The following is a 22,933-nucleotide window of genomic DNA, read 5'->3' on the forward strand; positions in this document are numbered from 1 at the left end:
TGAACAGTTTTGAACTATTAAAAATCTCAAATTAGGCTATTAACCCTATTAACCAGATATTGTGATAAACAGCCACTGGGCCCATCCAGTATATGTTGTTTCCTGAAGTTGCCGTTTCAAAAAAACCCCAAACCTCAGCACATGACACTGGTTTTCAAACAAATGTGTTCTCTCTTCCCTTAAAGCTATACCTGTGGTCTTAGATACAGCTGGAATTGGAACTTTCTGGCATAATGTGGAAAAAAGGTTGTTGGAAAGGACAAGTGAAAGATGTGAAGGCATACCTCAGCCTGCAAATGAGAGATGAGGGACCCAAGTTTGGCTTTGAGATCATAGGTGTCTGTTAGAAAGCTTCTGGCAGCTGCTGATGAGGGCAAATCATGCACCAGGTCTGAGCACGCTCTGAAAGTGCTTGAGCGTTCAGAAGCTCTCAACCCTCATCTAGTGGGTGAGTGCTCTGGCCAGCAGTAGGAGCAGTAACAGGCCTCAGCATCGTGGCAGCCCCTGCAATGTGTTTGAACCATCCATTATTACTGTCTTGTTTCCTCTGTATATTGAATCGTGCAAAACGCAGCTTGTCACCGAAATCAGGTATCAATCTGACGTTAGATGAGAACTGTGGTTATCCATGGGGCCTGCTCATACACACGTAGCTTTGGAGAGTGTCTGGTAGGTTAACTCCATTCATAATCCGAATGCTTGGCTCAACACATAGAAGCCACGTGTGGCAGCTGGTAAGCTGAGCATAAATGTCTGCCAGCCAAGACTGATCCTAGATTCACAAAGTGACTCACGCTGTTGTTTAGCTCAGTGTCATGTCACTGAAATGCTCCTTGGGTGGCTGTGTCACTGAACTGGAGACTGTAGCTTTGTCTTACACTGCTGAGAAAGGTGCTTCAGGGAAGTTTTCCAGGAACTTCTTTTTATGTAGTATCCTGCAAAATTGATTAGGTAGCTGGAGCTGGTCTTGTGGTGAAGTAATTTACCCTCTGCTAGCTGCTGCTTGCTTGGTTTGGGGATACCCTATTGCCAGGACTCTGCTGGGTTTGGAAGGGAATAAATACCAAACCTGGGGATGCCTCCTGGGGCAGGCACAGCCTTGCTGTGAGCAGCCAAGTGCTCCCACAGTGCTGCAACCCTTTCTTTCCTTTCTCCCACTTTTACCATATCTGTACCATACCTGGCATGGGGTCCTTATTTCCAAAAAGTTCCCTTTGCTCTGCCCAGCTTACAGCATCTGTGTCTGGGAGGCAGAGCCATTTGCCTTTGCTTCTTTGATGCATCAAAGCTTATGCAGAAGCAGCTGTTGCATGTAATGGGAGGTAGAGGAGGAGTGTACTGTGAACAGCTGATCCAGCACCCCAAAATGCTCACTGCTGATATGAGAGAGAAAATGTAAGTCTCAGGAATAACATGAATTTGGACAGTTCATGCCTCTGAGGTAGAGCTGCCACATTGCTTCCTGCAGGGCAGCTCTCCTCTCTGGGGAACGTTGCAATTGTTGACACAAAGGACCTGAGACTTCCCCAGCAGAAGACCTGCTTCCTGCTAGAGAAATAAAGCAAAGAACTGTTTTCTTCAAGGGCTGTGGGGAGTCCAGGACAGCGAGGGATAACCTGGGAGAGAAGTATGGTATAGAAAAAGGAAATGCAATCCCTGATGAACTTGTTTCCCCCTTCCCTGTATGGGGCAATTTGCATTACCCCTGCATAGGGCAGTTTCACCAGATTATTGGTACCAGATAGGAACCAAAAAAGTAGAGTTGTTCTTGTATTTAATGATTCTGATAAGACAAATTGCAAGATTTGGAGTATGTCATTAGAGTATGTCAAGTAGTCATTGGAGGTATGTGTTGTAACACTGTCTGCCACACGTGTCAATGTGGGTTGCTAAGAGCTTGAGAACACTTTTCCTCTTAATATTTAATGTTAGGTGAATTTTAATTTTCTCTTTGCACTGCCTGTCCAAGTGTTTGATACATCAGGATCAGTCAGGCATCTGTGTCTAGTTTTGTTATGGGGAACCCAGTGTTTTTCTCCTTCCCTGACTTCACGTACAGCTGTATACATTCAGCTGGAGGCTGCAGTTGACAAGTAAGCGTTAATCGGTATATTAGTTGTAAGTCGTTCAAGCCTGCCTCAGATCTTGGCTGAAAAAGCTGAGGTGGCCAATAAAGTCCAGGAAAAATAAAGCTGATGAAGGATACCTGAATCTTGTGCAGGATCTGTACATGGTGATAGAAGGATGGTGGGGAAGAAGCCTTTGACACTTCTGTCAACAAAGTTAGCTTTCTTCTTTGTTCCTAATGCTCTTATTTGACATGAGGGGGGTGCTCTGTGGGAAGGCTGTGATTGCCTTCCCTGCAGTCATCTGAACATCAGGCTGTGCCATGGCATTTGGGCTGTAGCCCCAGGCAGGGAGCAGCGTGGCCAGGGAAGGGGTACTCCAGCTGTGTAGCAAAGCAGCATGCAGGGATGGGCAGGGTACTGCTTCCCTGAGCCCAGCACGGGTAGTTTGTGTTGCCTCTGCCTGGGGCAAGTTCACCAGAACACTTAACAGGCAAGAGCTCTGCTCTGCCACTGCTTTGCTTCGGGCCTCGCAAGTGCAAAGAGCAGGAGTGAGGCCAAGGCATCATTTCCAAAGGGAGAGCTGGGCTTTAGATTGTATCTTTGCTAAATTTGTTCTCTCAGGCTAAACTCATTTCTGTGGTGATATGTGGTATCTGCTGTCTTTGTGATTTATTCGTGGAATCTAAGGCAGGAGCTGGCCTGATAAGAAACACAGTAAGCATTTAGGGTGATACCATCAACAATTACTTTTAATTAATGCTTCCGGTGTTTTGATTTAAAGAAAGAAAAACCAACAAAAGAAGTCCCATTCCACAGGTTAAAGACAGATTTAAAGAGGGGCAGTACTTGTTATTTATGCCATGTCACTGAGCTTGTTAACTACAGAATGTGGTGGAAACTGGAATAAAATTATGTCATCTTTGAATCATTGCATCTGTTCTTTGGCTGTGATTGCTCTGGGCCTGCCTGTGGTTGTCACATATGGTGCACCCACTGTGTCTGCGTTCGGCAGTGGTGGAAGTGGGATCTGAAGCAGTAGCATGGACCTGCTGAAGGCCCCACGATGGCTTTCTCTATCTTGTTGCATGAGTGCAAGCCTTCTGCATTTGTAATAGGTAAGAGTGATAGTCAGCTCAGCTATGCTGATGATGCTAAAAGAAAACTGTTTTCCTAAGTACCAAGAGGATGTTGTTGAACCTCTCAGCAGAGGAGTCAGGAGTCAGTCATTTTCCTTTTCCATAGAAACGAGGGAGTTTGCTCTCCCTTGCAGCTGACCTGGCCCCTCTGGAACAAGGGCCTGGTGCAGGGCTCTGGTCCCACGCGTCCCATGTCTTCCCCAACTCAAAGAGCATGGAGCTTAAAAAAACTTTGTGCTTCTTTGGTCTTGCATCCATTTAGGATGTCAAAACAAGAATGGAGTTAGTACCTTGTCTTCTACTAAGCTGTGCTGGTTTGTAGTGATCACTGCAGGGGTAGTACGTGAATGTTATTTATAGGCCTGGTGTCTAGAGTCTTTGTGGTAATGTGGCTCAGAACAACATAGTAGAGCTGGATTTGATGGCTTCTGGTGGTTTTGAATCATGATCTTGTCCGATCTTGGCATGTTGAGTGTCTGCAGAGTTGTGGCAAACTGTATGGAAATACAAACATTGTATATAGACATCACTTGTGAATCAAATAGCTACCCCAGGATCTCTCAGCAGCAGTCTGAGACAGCTTTCCTCGCCTCACCAAGCAAAATAGTTCCAGCAGGAGATTAAGAAAAGACAGGCTGCTAAGGAGTCATGACTTGGTATTTTTAGTATCCCAATTCACACCTGTAGCACCCAGTCAGGACTTGTTATACTAAGCACTATGTAATTATGTACTGAGAAGATTTGCTCTAGGCACGAAGAGAGGAGATCTGCGGTGTCCCATTGCTACCCGATTTCCCAGAATGTGCTCTGCATTGAGATGCTTTTGCAAAAGTACTTTGTCACACTGAAGATCCTGTGGCCACTATGGGAGGGTTGTGCAGGGAGTCGAGGCTACTAAAATGAGAAGCTGTGTGGAACAGCAGATACGTTGATCTTTTCCTATTTAGGCTAAAGAAGCCATGTTCTGCAGGAGGAACAGGAGGTGCCTCAGTCTCCCATAGTTAGAGGGCTTGTTTGCAGTGTGATCTTGGAAATGGGAATGTGGTTCTGGCTGGAGGTTTTAGCTTTGTTTAGGCCATTAAGTCTCTTCATGCAGATGGTGTGGACTTGAAACGAATGAATATGTTCAAAATCATAATAGTACAGGATCCTGCTGCTTCTTGAATCAGTCTTCTTTACCCAGCCCTGTACATTTGCAGTACAAAAAGGTTAGTGGTTTTGTTTGGTTTGGAGGCGTTTCTTGTTCTGGGGTTTGTTTGTTTGTGGGGTGGTGGTTTTTTTTTTGGGTGTACTTAGCTTGAAGAACCTTCTGTAGGGACTACAAGAGAAATGATTCATTGTTACATTTATGGATACTAACCAAAACCAAAGGATAGGCAGCCTCCTTTGTCTAACAGCGAGATGTTATTAAGGTGTTTTGTTCTTTTCCTTCTTTGTATCGGATATCCAGATTTTCCTTTGCCCCATTTTCAAGGAAAAGGACAGATAGCAATTCTTAGTTCAGTGAAGAAAGTATCTAAACCAGTGTGTGTGCACTGGGAGAGAGATCACTGGGGGTGGGGGGGCAGTAATCATAAGTTTTGGGTCACCACAAACCTGCAGGGTTTCTGTCTCAGGAGCAAGTGAAGGAAGGAAATAGATCCTAAACTGTGCATAGTTCTTTTGAGGCAGGGAGACCATCCTTGAAAGCCAGGTCATGGAAATTGCTAGCCAATCTTTGCAGGCACCGCATGTCTGCAAGCACCTACCGGTGTTGTACAGACTTTGGTGCAGTGCTATTAATCTAAGGGAGATGTTTTTCACAGGAGATAGGCAATAAAAATCATTTTAGCATGTCCTTTGCAACATGTTCCATTACAATTAAATCATGCACACACAAAAAGGAAAGCCATGTGCTGGGATCCTGGCTTACTGCCCACTGCGAGGCCAAAGCGTGGCTGACCTTTAGTGATTAAGAGCGGTTTGCTAGCAATGCAGTTTGCATCTGCTTTAAAACGATTTCTTTAACCTTATTTGTAAAACAAATTTAGATGAATTTGCCTTCAAGCTCTGTAAGTGAGTCTGTAACTTGCTCTATCTTTTGGGGGAAGGGAATATCAACAGTCATCAGTGGGCAGAGAGCTCTGCATGGCTCACTTTCCTGTTCTTCTGCAAAAAAAGCCAGGATGCAACATTTATCCTCAACTCTGTGTCGGATGAGCTGCATCTGAACTGGTGGTTCTGTCCAGTATATTCCTCACTTGTCTAAAGAAATGACGGTGAAAGAGGAAGCAAAAAAGGAGGTAGAAAGGAAAAATCTCAAAATGAAGTTATGGTAGAGGGAATGGAATCAGGAGCTGTCCTGCAGAGAGTGAAAAGGATGGGAGATGTCCCAAGGGAATGTGCTGATGGGAGTACACAGATGACGGGTGATGCTGCAGGCTGCAGCGAGAGGAGAATGGGGCAAGTTTGTAGCATCAGTGACATAAAAATGTGCTCATGTAACATCCAGTTTAATTTTCTAATGAAAACAGTTTTGATTCAGGTGCCTGAGAAACAGTAGTGTAAAAACAGACACAACTGCACTCACTCTTAGATGTGAGAACAACCACCCAGAAACATCCGGGGTTATTTCCATTCCCAGGCTGTATGGTTAAAATCAGGGCATCAGAAAAATGTAAAACTTGTGAGGTGAAAAGGGGATTCACTCAGTCTGACACAGGTTTCATTTACAGCCAAACCGGCACCAGAATTAGAAACTTGTGTAGATGTGAGCCCCAGGTCAAAGTCTTGTTCAAACCTGAGAGTTCAACCCCAGGCCTTGCTCCTTCCCAGTCTTCAAAACCAAAGAAAATAGGAGAAGGGTGTGTGGCCAATTTCCAGGTGCTCTCCCACCTATCAGCAGCCCATGAACACTGCTCCAACCCTCTGAGTAGCTGTGTACACACACTTCCAGTTGTTGCACTCAGAGCTGTGGCCATGGGATGTGGGGATGTGCTGGGAGAGGGGGCTCAGAGCTCCCCAAAGCACCCCAAAACAGCTGGAAAGCAGGTAAAAGAGTGATTCTCAGGGATCTGGGCTGTTTGAGTGGAAGTGGGAGTGCAGCACTTGAATCCTGCCTGAATGTGGAGTGACAGGTGCCACACAATTGGGAGAGGTATGAGGAGTGGGTTAGCCAAAAGTTAAAGATAATTAAACCACTTTTAAGCCTTAGAGTATTTCAAACTCCTTAAGCCACTTTAAGGCTTTAGATGGGTTTAAAATGCTTAAAACACTTAAAGGCCTTAAATAAGTTTAAGCTGTTTAAGCTGATTTAGAGCTTTCAAATGACTTAAGTTCTCTGGCTTTGAGTGCTTAAGGAGGTTTTGAGGTCATAGAACAGTTTGAGTTGGAAGAGACCTGCAAACCTCATCTAGTCCAACCCCCTGCAATGAGCAGGGCCATCTTCAACTAGATCAGGTTGGCCAGAACCACATCCAGCCTGGCCTTGAATGTCTCCAGGGGTGGTGCATCCACCACCTCTCTGGGCAACCTGTGCCAGTGTTTTACCACCCTCATTGTAAAATGTTTCTTCCTCACGTCCAGCCTGAATCTCCCCTCTTTTAGTTTAAAACCATCGCCCCTCGTCCTGTCGCGACACACCCTGCTGAAAAGTCTCTCCCCATCTTTCTTATAGGCCCCTTTTAAGAGTGAAAAGGTCATAATAAGGTGTCCCCAGAGTCTTCTCCAGGCTGAACAACCCCGACTCAGTTTAGCTTTTAATTGTAAAGGCCTTTCTGAACATTTGGAGGGAGGATGTGGCACATACCCTCCTAAGCAATGTCTGAACAGCCAGGTTTCCCTGTATACACTTTCATCTTCCCTTTTAGGCAAAAAAAAAAGGGCAGGATTTGGGCATCCATGTAATAGGGATGAATGGCTCTTCCAAGTGTGTGGAGTGTTGCATGGGTAGGATGAACTGGTGAGATCTGTTATGTCGAAGTCGTGTGGGAAAGTGCTGCTCTTACCTCTGCTTGAGGAGCCCTAGGCAGGAGGATGACAGCTCTATCCCAGAGGACATCCTAATGGCATTGTAATTACTGTGTTGGCAATTGCTAACTTTCCACCTGAAGGAGGGTTGCTGTGCCTCAGGGAACATATCTGTTCCTGTCAGGTAATGTTTTCAGAGCTCATCACTTTGAAGAAGTATTTGTGGGCAATATGAATAGTCAACATTTCTTCTGTGTTTTTTTGCTATGCTAATGTCCTAATACCAGGTCTGTAGGGCCAGCCAGTACCACTTCTATGTGTGACTTGGGGTGGCTGCTCAGGAATAGATGCAAGAAGGGCCTGGCTCTTTCCCTTGTGTGCCTTCCCAGGTGTGTTTAAGATCCTTGATGGGCTGTATCCAGATATGATGAGTTTAAATGGCCTTGAAGGGCATTGCTTAATCTCTTTATAAATAGTCTGTGTGTTTGGCTCTGTGGTATCCTGCTTAATTATGCAGCACAGGGAAAAAGTACTGGGTTTGTGCTTCTTGCATGGTGATTTCAGGGGGCACCCATCGGCCTTGCATTACAAATAACCATTTTGTAAGTCTTCATCTCACGACCACGCTCCATCCACCTTTCTCTATTGCAGCCTCAAAGTCTGTTTAGCTTACAATGGCTTAGAAACTTTCCACTTCTGATTCGTGCTGCTCTTTGTGCCTTGTCTAGTTCTCCTCTTACCTCTTGCTTTCTGAGTCATTCCTGACATTCAGACTTTCTGACCATGATGGAGCAGGCCAGTTGTTTTCTTAAATGTGACTGCAGAGACACTGCTGAGGAGCAGCATGTTTAGTCAGTCATTTGTCTTAGATACTGCTGGTGTTACATTTGTCAGCATCTCATTTAATTTGCCATTTTGTCACTCTGTCTCTCAGCATTCTATCTGCTTGTTTAGGAGTGAAAATATATTTCCCTTATACCTGAAAATAAATGTTTGATAGACATAGATTTAAGTAAGTATTCTCTGGAAACTTGTGTGAAATGTTAAAATGGAAGCTAGTTTACAGCTTGACTTACTGTAAGCACTGCCAGCAACTGCAACATTTAACTGTAAAACATCATACGAAGACAATCATTTGCAGACTGCTAACAGGTTTGGGAAGGGCTTTGCTCCTGTACTGTCTTTATGCCAAAGTTTAGGATGTTAGTTCCCAAAATCAGCAGACTCCCTTGATACACAGGTCATGGGAGAGTGCTGGTTGGGGTACTGAGGGCACTGACAGGATCTAGACGAGTAGGTGTGCTCAGCTACAGGTAACCATCCCCATTCTTTCCTAAGAACTTTCCTGGTCCATTTCAGCCCAAAGTGAAATGGTCTAAAGCAATTTCAGTTACTTTCTTTTGCATTATAATAATCAACTCTTAGGTAAGGAACTGAGAACCTCTTGCATCACTCTGGAGTTTGAAACCCCACGTTTAACTGGACTCAAATGGACATGTACCTGGCATACATTCTCACGCTCTACTCTTCACGTGCAGGTTGAAATGGCACGGAGCACTGCTCTGCCTCCTCTGCTTGCTACAAGACTTGCTTCCCTCCTCCTGTAGCACTTGGTAGAAGGAGCTTTCAGAACTGCTTCTTGCCTGCTGTGGGGGGACCCTCCTCCTCTTCCCATCTGTTTAAAGCACTTCTGAGGGCAAATCAGGACTGAGAGGAGATCAATAAAAGGGAATAATGTAATTAATGCCAGTCAGAATGGTTCTGTGGAAAATAGTTCTTACCAAATAAATGTGATGACAAATTTTGAATGTTTGGTAAACGGAGACAGCTGTACTAGACGTCACATGAGGAGTTTGACTGCAGGCATTGATTAAAGAAGCAGCACTATAGAATTATCAGCGTAGCATACTTAACCGGATTAAGATCTCGGTTGACTGACATCTCAGATTTGTTAAGGAGAATCATGGTCAAATTAGAATATTTTTGAATGGGGATCTGCAGTGTTTGGTAAATGCCTGAGAGTCCTCCACTGTCCTTAATTGCTGCTCTAAAATCTGTGCTGAAAACACAGCTGACACGAGAAGCAAGAGGACAGCGAATGCCGAGGGTATGGCTTGACTGGGAGCATGGTGCTTCTGAAACAATGCAACCCACTGCCTGTGTGGGGACACGTGGCTGGTGTAAGGCTATGGCAAGGAGGGCTTGCGTTACCATGATGCATGTAGACAAGAGGAGCAGCAACAAGCCATGAAGTGCTTGCTGTGGCTGAGGAGTTGTGTCAGTGGTTCTGGCACCCTGCAGCCAGGCAGCAAGTCTAGTCTAGCAAGGCTAGCCCAAATTCCTCCCTGGCAGTGGAGGGAGCCAGGGCCCCAGGGGCTTGGTTATTTCATCATGCTAAGATGAACCCTTCCCTGGGGTGCCTGTCTTTCTCCACAAAGGGGAGACAGTCAAGATAACTCGTTCAGACTAAATGCCTGCTGTTCAGATGACAGAAGCTCTATGAGATAAATTTAATCTCTCTTGTCCATCATTAAATAGTGAAGCAAAATGTTTTGAGAGGAAGCGAGAGCAAGCTGTCAGGACGATTTGGCGGCTATCCTGTGGGTTCAGTTCAAGGGAGAGGGTAGCTGGCTTCTACCCATGTTCAGGAAAAATAAGTGTGTGAATGAAGCACTACTTTGGAGCAAGAATCAAGTAAAACTTTACCTCATCTGATGCACTTTGCATGAGTGAAGGCAGAAGAGAAGCTCTGGAGGCAAAGTGAGTGGTGAAGGAACTGGAGCTGGGAGTTGGAGGGCTTTGCCTCTGGGTCAGGTCTGCTGCAGGATGTAAATGTTTGATGTGCTGACCCAGTTCAGCTTCAGTCTATAACACACAAGTTGGGGGGCTGAGCAATGAATGCAGGCTTTACACAACCATTTCAGCGCACCAGGAAGGGCTTGGGTTCAGGTTTCTATTTCAGGGTCACAGAGCTGAAAAGTAAATTGCATTTTATTGGCAGCTTCTCCCTGAACTGCCCTGTTTCCAGTATCTTCTGATGCTCCTGGGCTCATATTTTTAGCTCTATACAATCCAGTGTACTTGGCATTATCAAGAGAAAGCTATTCAAATATTATTCAAATAGAACAGAGTAGCTCAAAGATAAATATTTCCTAAAGGCATCTTCATTGCTCCTTCTGTAAGTTGTTGAGATCTTTTATCTCTGTTAATACTGCCTGGAGCTCCTGTCAGAACAAGACCAGGACATACAAGGTAATTATGTCAAGGTGTCCAGCCTGAGGGAAACAGGGTCCGAGCAGCTAGAATACAAACAGGCCCACAGACAAGGGCTTTGGCATGCCAGATCTGTTTGCCCATGTGGAATGGATCTGATTTGGGGCAGCTATGTGCCAGTGCCCTGGCTGTGCCTCCTTTGGCAGCCTGTGCATAGACATTGCCTGGAGGAGCGATGCCGCAATCCTCCTCCCTCCACCTTCCTGTGACACGTTAGCAACCTGCACAAGCTCTGCTGTACCAGCGCTTTCCCTTGGCACTCGCTGTGTTTGGAGGTGAGCAGTGAGGCTGTCACTGCCTGGGCAGGAGGGAAAGCAGCTGCAGCTGCACAGGAATGCCAATGCACAATGCGGTATTAGAGCTGCAGTCATAGACTGCATAGACTGGTTTGGGTTGGAAGGGACCTTAAAGTTCATCCCGTCCAACCCCCTGCTATGGGCAGAGACAGCCACAGCTTCCCTGGGCACCCTGTGCCAGCGCCTCACCAACCTCACAGGGAAGAATTTCTTCCTAATGTCTAATCTCAATCTCCCCTCTGTCAGGTTAAAGCCATTCCCCCTCATCCTGTCCCTACAGGCCCTTGTCAAAACCCCTCTCCAGGTTTCTTGTAGCCCCTTTAGGCACTGGAGCTGCTCTAAGGTCTCCCCTAAAGGAGCCTTCTCTTCTCCAAGCTGCACTAGCCCAGCTCTCTCAGCCTGGCTCAGAGCATCTCTGTGGCCTTTTCTGGACTCACTTGAGCAGCTCCGCATCCCTCTTTGTGTTGGGGGCTGCAGAGCAGTCAATTTCCAGTTTCAAAGCATCAGTGTTAGTACTGCCTTTGGGTTGCAAACACTGCTGTCTACAAAATTAACTGTTGTATTAAAGAAAGAGAAAGAGCCAATTTTTGTTCCTTTTCACTGCTGCAGTAGCTGGGCAGCTGTATGGTAGCTGGGTCTGCATTCTCTGTCTTCTAATGTTTGTCTTCTAGATACTGTTTTGCGGCTCTTCAAGAACATGTACTGAGTTGTCCTCGATATTACAAAGCCAGCACATAAATATTGTTTCATATGGAAATTAATAGTTGTTTTTCAAACTTTGTTTTAATTGCAAAGATCAAAACCTGTGGTAAGATGAGTCTTTTGAGCTGAGGAGCTGCCATGCATGGAAACGGTGAGCATTCCCTTCAACACACGCTTCTTTGGCAGATAAGCAGCTCTCATGATGTAGAGCTGGTTGGTTGTGCCATGCTTTAACACATCTGTAGAAACTCTTTTTGTCTGCTGGTGTGTTTTATCCTTCCTGGGGTAGGGAGTGAGAGTCCCAACTATGTGCTCCTCGGAGAGGATGCAGCAGCACGCTTAGCCCCAGCTGGAGCAGCAATGCTTACTGTGGGCACATGCAGTACTGTAGGTGCTTCTGTGCCATGGAAATGTCAGTCCTGGCTCAGAGCTGCCCTTTAGTGCTTGCTCTGGGAAGGGGACTGTTACACTGGGTGTATTTGATATTTCTGTATGTGCCCGGGAATGGGACCGGGTAGAATTGAGAAAGAATAGTGTAAGGTACAGGCTGGTGTGGACTGAGGGCAGGAAGGAGGATGAGCACTGAGCATGGTGAGTGTTAAACACCTCTCAGGGCTGGTGTCTGCTCCCCTGCCCAGCCCCAGCATAGGAGCACAGACTGCAGCAGTGCAGGAGGGACCAGGCAGCTCCTGTAGCCTGCAGGCATGGAGGTGTTTCATGTGCTGCAGTTCTAATTGAACTGAGACAATCCAAACTGTATATAAAGTATTTCTTTAATCTTTATTTCTTGCTTTATTCCATATTGATAATTCCTCCCTACAAACATGGTGTTTGGTGCCAGTCAATCAAATTCTGACCTGTATTTCAGGCGTATTTTTAGTTGCTCCTTTGCCCAAGAACTGTCTGTTGGTAGTGGCTTGTCTGCTTGCCTGTGGCCATGTGGCCAGGCTGGTGATCGGTCAGTTGTAACTTTCTATATTGGGCAGATCTTGTTTACAGTGTGGCTGTTGCTGAATAGAGAAAATGTAAGGTGTTAGTATTAGTGGATGGATTAAAATAGCAGCTGAGGATTCACTAGTCAGCCCCATGGCTTTCAGTGACTCTGAGAAGAACCATGTGGCTCTGTCCCCTTGTGGGCTGGGTCTATCAGATCTAACATGCTGTTAATGTTAGGTCAGGCTTATCCCTTGTCTTCTCATCAAGATACTGAGATCTGACAGCTTGGTACTGTAAGGTATTAATGCCTTCACATCATCAGTGCGCTGTGTGTGTGATCATCAAAGTGCTACAGAGGGAGTCCGTTTAGTCCCTCTCTGGTCACAGTTGTGGTGTGTGTGCCAGCTACCACATCATACTCAGAGCACTGATTCAGAGTGTCATATTTAAGCACACAAAAAAGGTATTTTTATCTCAGAGAATGTTCTCTATGTGCTGGTCACAATTTGTAGGTTGAAAAAGCCCACCGAATGCCACTCTTCCCAAGATTTATTAGTGTATGCTCATTCCTGAGCAGCAGCAATCCCCTATCTACAGGAATACATAACTCAGCATAGTATGGCAGCACCTTTGTCCCTTACATTCCCTCCTTGCTGGGCCACCCCACAGTGACTGCTTGCCTCTGTGAAGAACAGAAACCTGCAGTAAGGAGGGACCCAGCCCTGTGGTGTGGCAATGAGGGCAGTGAGAAAAGGCAGTGTGGGGAGCATAAACACATTGGTGTGTTGATAAGTGGGAAGCTCTTGTCCTCTCCCTCCCCATCATCCTGTTGTTGTTGTCAGAATGGAAGCAGTGCATTAAGCTGTTTCTGGTTCAGTGAAGGGCCATTTGCTATCCAAAGGCAGGCTGTATTTGAATTTTCTTTCCAATGCCTCGTTAACTCTCTTCTGATTTACTGTGTGCATGATTATCCTGACATTCCTTTACAACATGCATCTTTCTTTGGGGAGAGGCAAAAACAGTGACCCAGAGCAGCAGATAAATAACTGTGTGACTGAGCAGGCTAAGGTGCCCAGCACAGATGATGTGTGTTATGTGGCTGTGGTGATGCTGCTGCAATATTGTTAGATAAACCATGGACAGTGGATTTTGTATGGGTTTTCACCTTCTCCCTTGTGCCTCATAGACTGCTCTGTCTGTAGTCTTCCCAGAATTTATCATTGCACCATTTTCCTGGAAGATAACAGGGCTTTGCTGCCACTCCAGAATGGCTGAGTCCTTTTTAGCATGACCCCAGTGTGCACTCTGCTTTCGTGGGGAAATGTTGGTGTTCAGACAGTCTCAGTCATGCTCAGACCCCAAGAAATCTCTGTGTGTACTCTGTAGTTGCTGAAATTCAAAGGAGACCCTGATATGATAAACCTGTGGGTATGAGGCAGTCACTCCTGTGTAGGAGCCCACAGGACCAGATTACAAATGCACCAATGCAACGGGACCCAAGTGTTCCTTACTACACCATGGCTACGGCGTGAATGGTTGAGAATGGCATCAGGCATGCAGACACAATCATCACCGTGTTCAAGAGCCCCCTCACAGCCTCTAGGCATGTGGGGTTTTGGTTTGGTTTGGTTTTGTAATTGTTGGGGGTCCTTTTTTTCCTAGAGTAGGCCCCTGTGACACGTAGTAAATAACCATTGTCCCTCAGTATAATTAAACTCTCCAGGAGACTTATTTTAAGAAGCTTAAGTGCTAAGTTTAACCACCTTACAGACTTAAGGCTATATCCATCCTAGACTAGTTCTGTAGCCTCAGAACACTTTCTGCTCTGAAGTGTGTCTCTGAACATTGATGCTCAAGGTTTCATGCCAAGACTTTCCAAACTGGCAACACAAGAGCATCCTCCACCAACAGTGTACCGCTGAGCCTTGTTTGCTTGTTGAGGAAAGTCACCAGAAAGAAATTCCAGAGCATCAAATTCATGTTCTTTATGGCAGTACATGTACTGTGTCCAAGTGATTCTGAATAAATGCTATTGAGAGCAAGATCAGTTGAAGAAACTGTCAGACTAACACCAAGTCCTGTTCACGTTGCTCATGGGGAGTAAGCAGTTATCAACACTTGCTTGGCTCAGCAGCAGACGGACTGCAGTGCTTTCTTGGAGGGAGTTGACAGTTTGGCTTGCTCTGCCCACAGCTCATCAGCGATGGCAGCGTGGTGTATGCAGAAGCCCTCTGGGACCATGTCACGATGGATGACCAAGAGCTGGGATTCAAGGCCGGGGATGTCATTGAAGTAATGGATGCTACCAACAAGGAGTGGTGGTGGGGGAGGATTCTGGACAGCGAAGGCTGGTTTCCAGCCAGCTTTGTACGGGTAAGAGCTTCATGTTTGTTTATGCCTTTCCATTAGCACCAAGTGTTTGTTCTTTTTCTCCAGTTTTAGTGTTTCTATAGTCACTTCTCAGCACTTTCACTGCTAGAGATAGTTGGTTCAACATGTCTTGTTACTATTCCTCTACATGTGGCTATACTACACTGGGCCCTCCCTCGAGAGCTGCCACCAGTGCGGACACGTCCCTCTTAACATGAGTAAATCAGGGCAAGAGTGGTTTATTTCCAGCCTCTGGAGCTGCCCTGCATGGTGCTATGCAGCCTGGGCTCCTGCTTACCCATATGTGTATTGGCTAGTTTGTGCCCAAGCATACAGCATTCCTTACAGGAGCAGGCAACAAATACTCTCCTGGAGGAATTCCAGGTGCAGCTGGCAGAGGTCTTCACTCTAGTGTCCACTTCAGAGACTATGGATGAGCATGGCACCAAATTTAGCTTTCTCCATCTGGTGCTGGGTCCAGTGCAATGCCATGCCCTGAAGTACGCAACCACCTGACTCACACATAAACCTTCTCTTAGCCCTGGGGTTTTACAAAAATCAGGCTGCTGGGCTGTATTCCAGGCATTTAAAAATGGAGGAGAAACCCACAGAAAATGTCTTGGAGGTCAGGTGGGACAACTGATGAGGGAAGATAGGATATGGCCTGTGGGCCAAGGCTTTCCCTCAGAGCCAGCTACAAAGACCATATAGAAATAGCTACATAGAACAGGCCAGACAGTCCCAGCTGCATGCTGCAGAGGTTGGATTAATTCCCACAGAGCATTCTGAAAGACATCTGAATTCTCTGTGCAAGTGGGGGTAAAACTGCCGTGCACTCCTTTCCTGCTGCGAGGAGAAAGGCTTTTTTCCTTTCTTTGGGCTAGGACTGTGTGGATGCCTGACTCTGCTTTCACCGCTTCAGGGCAGGCTCCTCAGTACTGCAAAGGCAATTAGCTGCCTAAGGGTAGAGACTGTCAGCCCTTTAGCTCTTTATCTGGGTCACTTCAGATCACAAGTGACCCCAAACCAGGTGAAGGATGAAAGGAGGTGATATGAGGTGAGGCGGTGTCTGTAGCAAAAGTCCTTGGAGAAGTGGGGCAGATAGTGCTATAGAAGTTTGGAAATGCTTTGTTACAGATTGCAGGAGACAGGCTCGGCTGGGTAACTATTGCAATCGGTGGATGTTTTTACAAGTAATGTTACTGGGACCAAATTCTCAGCACTGGTGGGGTTTCGCAGTCAAAACACAGGCCTCTTTTTCTGTCACATTACTGATAAGCGAAATTGTTGTCCTGGCAAAAACCTGTGATAATATTCCAGGGGAAAGCAGACTAGCACAAGCCATTAAGGATACACAGGAACACAAGATCTTAGTGAAAATTTACTGCTTATTATCCCTGGGTCTCCAGCTTCCTGCTGGGAAGCCTGGTGTGTTCAGGGACTCAGCTACATCCGTGGGTCTCTCAGTTACTCCACACAAGTTTCAGGCCAGGGTCTGAGTTTAAGACTGGCCAATGTTGTTCTGCTCACAGTGAAGGAAAACCAGGATTGCTCATCTTAAGGGCTTCACCTGCTGTAAACAGTGAGTAAATGTCATCTATGCCTATGCTGACAGGGGATGGGTATGCATTTTTTTAATATGTAGATACATCTGTAAGTGGTACGTAATCCTGCCTACGAGAAATTACATCAGAAATATAAGGCAGTTGTGTGTCATTGCACTAAAACTGCCTGTAGTTGTGCACATTCTGACTTCAGTGTTTTCATTTCTCTGTGCTGGGATTGATCATCTGAGTTGTGTACAAAATATTCCCATGAGCACTCTGAGAGCTTACAATACTGCGACATAAAAGAAAGCTCCTAAGTGAAATGCACCAGTAATTGCCTGCTATTAACTAAGGTACTTTGCTACTGTTGACAACACAGACTCCATAGGACAGCGCATCTCTCAAACGCTGGTGTTTTCCTCTGCTCATGCTATGCTGCCATCTGATGGGCACTGAACCACGAGTTTCACACACAGCCCTGGAATGTAATGCCATTCCTTACCACGTTAATGCCCACTGGCATCTGTATCTGCTTTTTATTAACAATAAATTCCCTTCACATAATCTCGGGGAAGTAGATACTGAGAGGCCATCTGGTATTTCTAGTACGAGAACAACAGTAAAGCTACGTTAAAAAGCAGCTATTTGCTGGTTTCCCCCCTCCCTCCCTAAGCACTCCCTCAGAAGTATCTAAGCAGATTTCACTTGATAAACCATTTTTGTCCTGACTTTTGGGTGTATTCTCCCTGGAGGACTTTTTATTATTCCTGTACTTCTGTCCACAAGAGATGCTTGCTTAAAACCACCCATGTCACACTAGTGTGAGCAGCTGACATGTAGCTTGAAAGTACCCTCCCAAAACTGACTATCGGGCCTTAGCTTCCCAAGGGTAAAATATGTTTACAGGTAAGAGACACGTAGCAACCCTCTTCACTCCTTATCCTAGCTCAGTCTTTGTCTGCCATTCAGTCAACTGTCCCAGACTTGTTTTTCTTGGAAGAGGTGTGTTTAGCTATACAAACAGTGAATGTGTTGTGTGTCTGCACAGCTGCGAGTAAACCAGGATGAGCCCATGGAAGATTATCCCCTGAAGGTAGAGGGTGGCAAAGAGGACGACTCCAGCAGTGGCGCCCGCCGCTTTGGGATGGGGCAGACCACCAAAGACCAGATGAGGACCAATGTCATCAATGAGATCATAAGCACAGAGAGAGACTACATCAAGCATCTGAAGGACATTTGTGAGGTAATGGAATAAAGGGGGAAGTGAATGTAAGAATTCGTTTGAAGGATGAGTATGTCCCATTCTTGTCCAGAGTGACCCTAAGCAGGTCACTCTTCTGAAACTCTATTTCCATCAGAGCCTGCTCTGGTAACTGGTGTTGCACGTTCAGAAAACAGAAGACAATTCATTACTGCAGTAGCACAAATGCCTCTGTATTTGGAGCACCCACTTGGGCTCTGATTAAGTGGAATTAATTGGATTTCCTAAGCCAGAGTAAATGTCTAGTGTTGCTGTCCTCCTTAATATATGTTCTGAGGTAATATAATCAGCAATTCCAGCCTTCAGGCAACTCATGCTCAGATCAAAACAAACGGGGATGTTCAGCCCATTAGGTCTTTCACTTGCAAATATGCTGAATATTGCAACACCTCTTCTAAAAGAGATTGTTATCATGTGCTTGGGGTGAATGAAGGTAACTGGTAAGAGCTGTGCAGGAACATAGTTCTTCACTGAAGTGACACAGAACTGTAGAGCCCTCCAGGAGAGCCAGCTGGGGTGAAGCAGCACACACTTACCGAGCAAGCCCTTCCTCCTGCAGTGTCCCCCGGTGTCCTTTGTGCACTCCTCCTCCCTGGAGTCAGCAGCCAGGCATTTTCTAACACAAGCATCCCAACCAGATCCGCAACTGGATTTAATTGGCCTAAATCTATCAGTGGAGCAGCGCTGGGGTCAGCACACCCCGTAGGCTGCAGACAGATAAAGGTGGATTTAACAGGAGAGAAAGCAGCTCTGGGACTCAACTTTGAGTGTGGATTACAGCATTGTTTAAGGCAGTGATGTAACTGTGGCTTGGTTTCTATTTCTACCATGATTTGGGTGATACTAGAGGAAATCATAGCTAAAACATAGATACACCTATGCAGGAAGGGGGTACTGGTGTACTCCATGGGGGTTTCTGATGATAACCACAGAGCAAATGCTCAGGAAGCTTTCCAATTCTGTTTCCTCCTAGGGTTACATTAAGCAGTGCCGCAAAAGAGCCGACATGTTTACAGAAGAACAGCTGAAGACAATCTTTGGGAATATCGAGGACATTTACAGATGCCAGAAGAAGTTTGTTAAAGCACTAGAGAAGAAATTCAACAAAGACCACCCACACTTGAGTGAGGTTGGCTCGTGCTTCTTGGAATATGTAAGTAAATCTGACTTTGTGGGAAAAGGGGAAGCTGAGCATGGGTTAAGACAAAGTATTTAGAAGTTGATCCGAGAGAACTGAAGCTCTGTTTATTTAGGAGGGGTTTTTTAAACCACCACCACCACCCCACCCCCACCCCATACAACCACTACCCACATCCAGAGAAACATCCTCTAGCTCTTGTGGCTGTGGAAAGAACATTTTCCAAGCACTTCAGCTTCTGAGCACTGTATCCCTCCCAGAACATGCTGCTTTAGGCAAAAATGTAGAAAGATTCCAAAATCTCAAGCTGGACCTCAGTTTACAGCTATGGCATTTTAGGTCATTAAAAACACTGAGCTGAGCACACGCCAGAATACATGGAATTGTTTTGGTCTCTCAGATAAGCTGCATGTGCGGTAACCTGGAATATTCCCTGCCCATTCCCAACTTCAGGTCTCTGGGCTTCAAAGCCTGAGGAGGATACAAGGTACTAAACAGCCTCATGTGCTACAGGATCTGCCACCACCTTAAAGAACATGGACAGTAAATCCTTTCATAATTCCCTTGCAGCAAACAGAGTTTCAGATATACTCTGAATACTGCAACAACCACCCGAATGCCTGCATGGAGCTGTCCCGCCTCACCAAAGTCAACAAGTACGTCTACTTCTTCGAAGCCTGCCGCCTGCTGCAGAAGATGATTGACATCTCTCTGGATGGGTTTCTGCTGACTCCTGTGCAGAAGATCTGCAAATACCCACTGCAACTGGCGGAGCTGCTCAAATACACCAACCCCCAGCACAGGTAGGTCAGCAGCAGATTTCTTGTTGGCTTCTTTTAGGTATTGGAAGACTGTTAGAAGGTCTGCCTGGACCTTCTCTCCTCCAGGCTTAACAAGTGCAGCTCTCTCAGCCTGTCTCCAGAGCAGAGGTGCTCCAGCATCTCTTAGCAGAAAGCTCCTTAATGCAGTACACAGGTGTGTTTGCATTACACATGTGTGTAATGCATTTTAACAGATGTTGTGAAAACTGTGTTACAGACACGTTGTGCAGCACAGCTCCTTCCCGTGGCTCTGAACTGAGCTGAAACAGCTGGTGGGAGCAGATGGTGTGTGGGGAAGGTAGATCAGCTTCTGTCCCGCTCTCCCAGATAAACCACCCGCTCCTGCTTGAAGTAAAGCCAGTTATTGCTGACCTGCCTTACCTGTGTGTGACAAAATCAGTCCCTGTATGGGACGGGCATTATGAATATATTGTATTATGCTGTGGAAAAACCATGAAGCTTGGAAAGCCCAGGAGATTCTTCCAGGAATTCCTATTTACACCTCTGTGGATGAATTTGATTGGTTACCCCCTTCCCTTCCATAAATTGGGCCTGGATTTGTTACAAGACTGTCATTTGTGCCTCAAAACCAGCCTGCATCTGCCCACAGGAACATATACCTCCAACTTCCAGTGTAGAACAGCTGGGATAGAACTGCAAGCGGGACTTATGTTTTCTGCTCTTCAGCCTTAGGCCATGCTAGCCTGCCCTGCTTTGGAGTGTAGGCACAATAACCACGTGTCGTTTTGTCATGTCTAACACCTCTGCTCCACTCTAGGGATTTTAAAGATGTTGAAGCTGCCTTAAATGCCATGAAGAACGTTGCTCGGCTCATCAACGAGAGAAAGCGGCGGCTGGAGAACATTGACAAGATTGCTCAGTGGCAGAGTTCGATAGAGGACTGGGAGGTACGAGATTTACTTTCCTCATGAATTCAGTGTTCACTGTTCGTGTGGTTTGGTTTTTTTTATTCATTTAAACAGATGCGATATTCTAGTAAAACTGAACAGGTCCAGCACAGAACCCAGCCAGACCAGCTGCCTCGGCATGCTCCCTGGGATTTTTGCTTCCCCATTTCTCTTGCAGAATAAAATTAGTATGTAGGTTAGTGACATCCTATTATTTTCCTCTTCCCCCCCATTTTATCTTGAGTGATTTCAAACTCTCAAGAGAAGCAGAATTGCCCCTTAATGCTTAATAAGTCACCCTATTTTTGCAGAGACAAGCTCTGATAGAGCGACAAAGGAAGCCATGGTTCCCTGGAGACTCATTTAAAAAAAAAATTGCTAAATTGAAACAAACAAAACTGCTAATTTCCTAAATCCTAGACTCAATAAAACCAGACTGTCTCCCTCACCAAGGACGGCAGGTTAAATCCTCAGCTCTCTGTTTATGTGCCTCCTTTAACAGCAGGGATGGATCAGCTGCCCCGAGCAGAAGGCCTGGAAAAGGAGATTTTTTTTTTTCATTTAACACACTACTGTTCTTACCAAATTCAGTTCCTGTTCCCTGGGTGCACAGTGTCTCCTGATGTGACAAGGACTGTCCTCCAGCACAGAGGCTCCTTCTCATTCCCAGAAATGTTTCCTCAGCAGGAATTCAGGCCACACAGGCCCCTCAGCTAAGCCAAGGTTTTCCTGTGACACTAAGGGCTTATTTCTTTTCCCCTTTGTTCAGATGGGTGAGACCAACCTGTGCTTTGTGTTCTCAGGGTGAAGACGTCCTCGTTAGAAGCTCGGAACTCATCTATTCTGGAGAATTAACCAAAATCTCCCACCCTCAAGCCAAGAGCCAACAGAGAATGTTCTTCCTCTTCGATCACCAGCTTGTCTGCTGCAAGAAGGTAACCTCACCAGCCAGACACAAATACTGTCTGTTACAATGCTACAGAATTTGAATGAACCTGTCTACGCCTTTGTTTCTTTAATACTCACTGGCATCACATGTGCTTCTGGCACAGAGAGTGCGTTCACTGCAGCCTGCATGTCCTGGTGTGTTCTGTGCACCTGACCACAGCAATAAGCTACAGAACTCCTGGCTTAATTCTTAGAGCACGTGAGGAAGCATTGCACTGCTTGTAGGGTTAATGGATGGGTTTGTTTTATACAACTCAAGTATGAGCACTTGTCACCCATTTTATTTCATTTCTTACTGTTTTTCAATTGCACTTCCAAGTGAGAATATTATCATATACAGAAAGTAACTGCAGCTTTGATGAAAAGCTATGGGCCTTGACAGCTAATAAGGCCATACTGTTATCTGAGTTTGCAAGTTTTCATAATGTAAGTAATAAAAGAAATCTTCCTTTGTAGAGCAAATGAAAGGCATCTGCCATTGTAATTTCAGACCTGAAAATGCCTGTTAGTTTTTTGAATAATCCAAGGCAAACAGGTACCTCCTGTTAACTTGGGCATGAGACCCTCACTGCTTCAGCACTGCTCTGAAATTTACTTTTCATTGCCAAACACATAACCCAAAAGCTAACTAGTATTTTTTTTTTATTATTTTTATTATTTATTATTTACTTGCTAACTGTAGGATTCAAATACTATTTCCTGACACGGGCTTAATGAGGATTGGGATCATGTGTAATAACAGAAGCTTGCTTCTCATTCAGAGCTCTGCAGGGCAGCTGATAGCCCACACCAGTAGATGCCAGCCTCTCCTGACCATTAGAAGAAATGGTGAGATTCCCCTCGCTGCCAGCGGTGCCAGCAGGAGCTCTGCACTCTGCAATGCCACACATTCCATTCCATTTTATTCTTACAATTTTATTCATTTATAATTCTAAATAATTTTGTGATTTATTTAAAATTTTATTTAACAATCATTTGATTCTTACAGGACTGCCAAGAAGATTAAATACTCCATTATATCAAAGAAAATATTTAATGTTTAATGAAGGGACAGGACAGGAAACATCTGTATTAGTGTGTGTGATCTCTCTTACAGGACCTCCTGCGCCGGGATATCTTGTATTACAAGAGTCGGATCAACATGGATGACATGGAAATACTGGATGTAGAAGATGGGAAGGACAAGGACTTCAACATCAGCGTGAAAAATGCATTTAAGTTGCGCTGCCGAGACACTGAGGAAGTCCACTTGTTCTGTGCAAAAAAGCCAGAGCAGAAACAGCGCTGGCTGAAGGCATTTGAGAATGAAAGGAGACAGGTTCAGCTCGACCAGGAGACAGGTATGGCAAAGCACTGCTGTGCCACGGGGGGGGTTGGGTTTTTTTTCTATATTTTTTCCTTCTTTTTTAACCCCCAGCCAATGCATAGGAGTAAAAGGTGGAGGGAAGCCAGTCCATGCTCCTGTCCAGCTCTGGGCTCCTGAATTGCACATTCTGAATGAATCTCTGCAATTGAAACAAAAGAAAAATGCAAACCACCATGAGCAGACAGTGCAGTACGGCCTCAGGGAGGGGGATGTG

At 45.6% G+C, this 22,933-nt stretch overlaps 1 protein-coding gene and 1 long non-coding RNA gene across 2 annotated transcripts in view; one reads left to right on the plus strand and one right to left on the minus strand.

Moving 5' to 3' along the window:
- The window catches only part of ARHGEF4 (Rho guanine nucleotide exchange factor 4), a 209,474-nt gene that overhangs the window by 179,271 nt on the left and 7,270 nt on the right, over nucleotides 1-22,933 (plus strand). Inside the window, 7 exon segments of the mRNA XM_030495802.1 lie at nucleotides 14,554-14,733; nucleotides 17,326-17,520; nucleotides 18,512-18,691; nucleotides 19,247-19,479; nucleotides 20,276-20,405; nucleotides 21,209-21,340; nucleotides 22,450-22,693. Of these exon segments, the coding sequence (XP_030351662.1) occupies nucleotides 14,554-14,733; nucleotides 17,326-17,520; nucleotides 18,512-18,691; nucleotides 19,247-19,479; nucleotides 20,276-20,405; nucleotides 21,209-21,340; nucleotides 22,450-22,693 (1,294 nt within the window).
- LOC115612020 lies at nucleotides 1,140-22,450 on the minus strand. The gene is made up of 3 exons (XR_003992852.1): nucleotides 22,023-22,450; nucleotides 14,178-14,185; nucleotides 1,140-1,151 (listed from the first exon to the last, which is right to left on the minus strand). It is a non-coding gene; the product is annotated as an uncharacterized LOC115612020 (long non-coding RNA).

Source organism: Strigops habroptila, chromosome 8 (genome assembly GCF_004027225.2).
Source record: "Strigops habroptila isolate Jane chromosome 8, bStrHab1.2.pri, whole genome shotgun sequence".
Classification (NCBI taxonomy): domain Eukaryota; kingdom Metazoa; phylum Chordata; class Aves; order Psittaciformes; family Psittacidae; genus Strigops; species Strigops habroptila.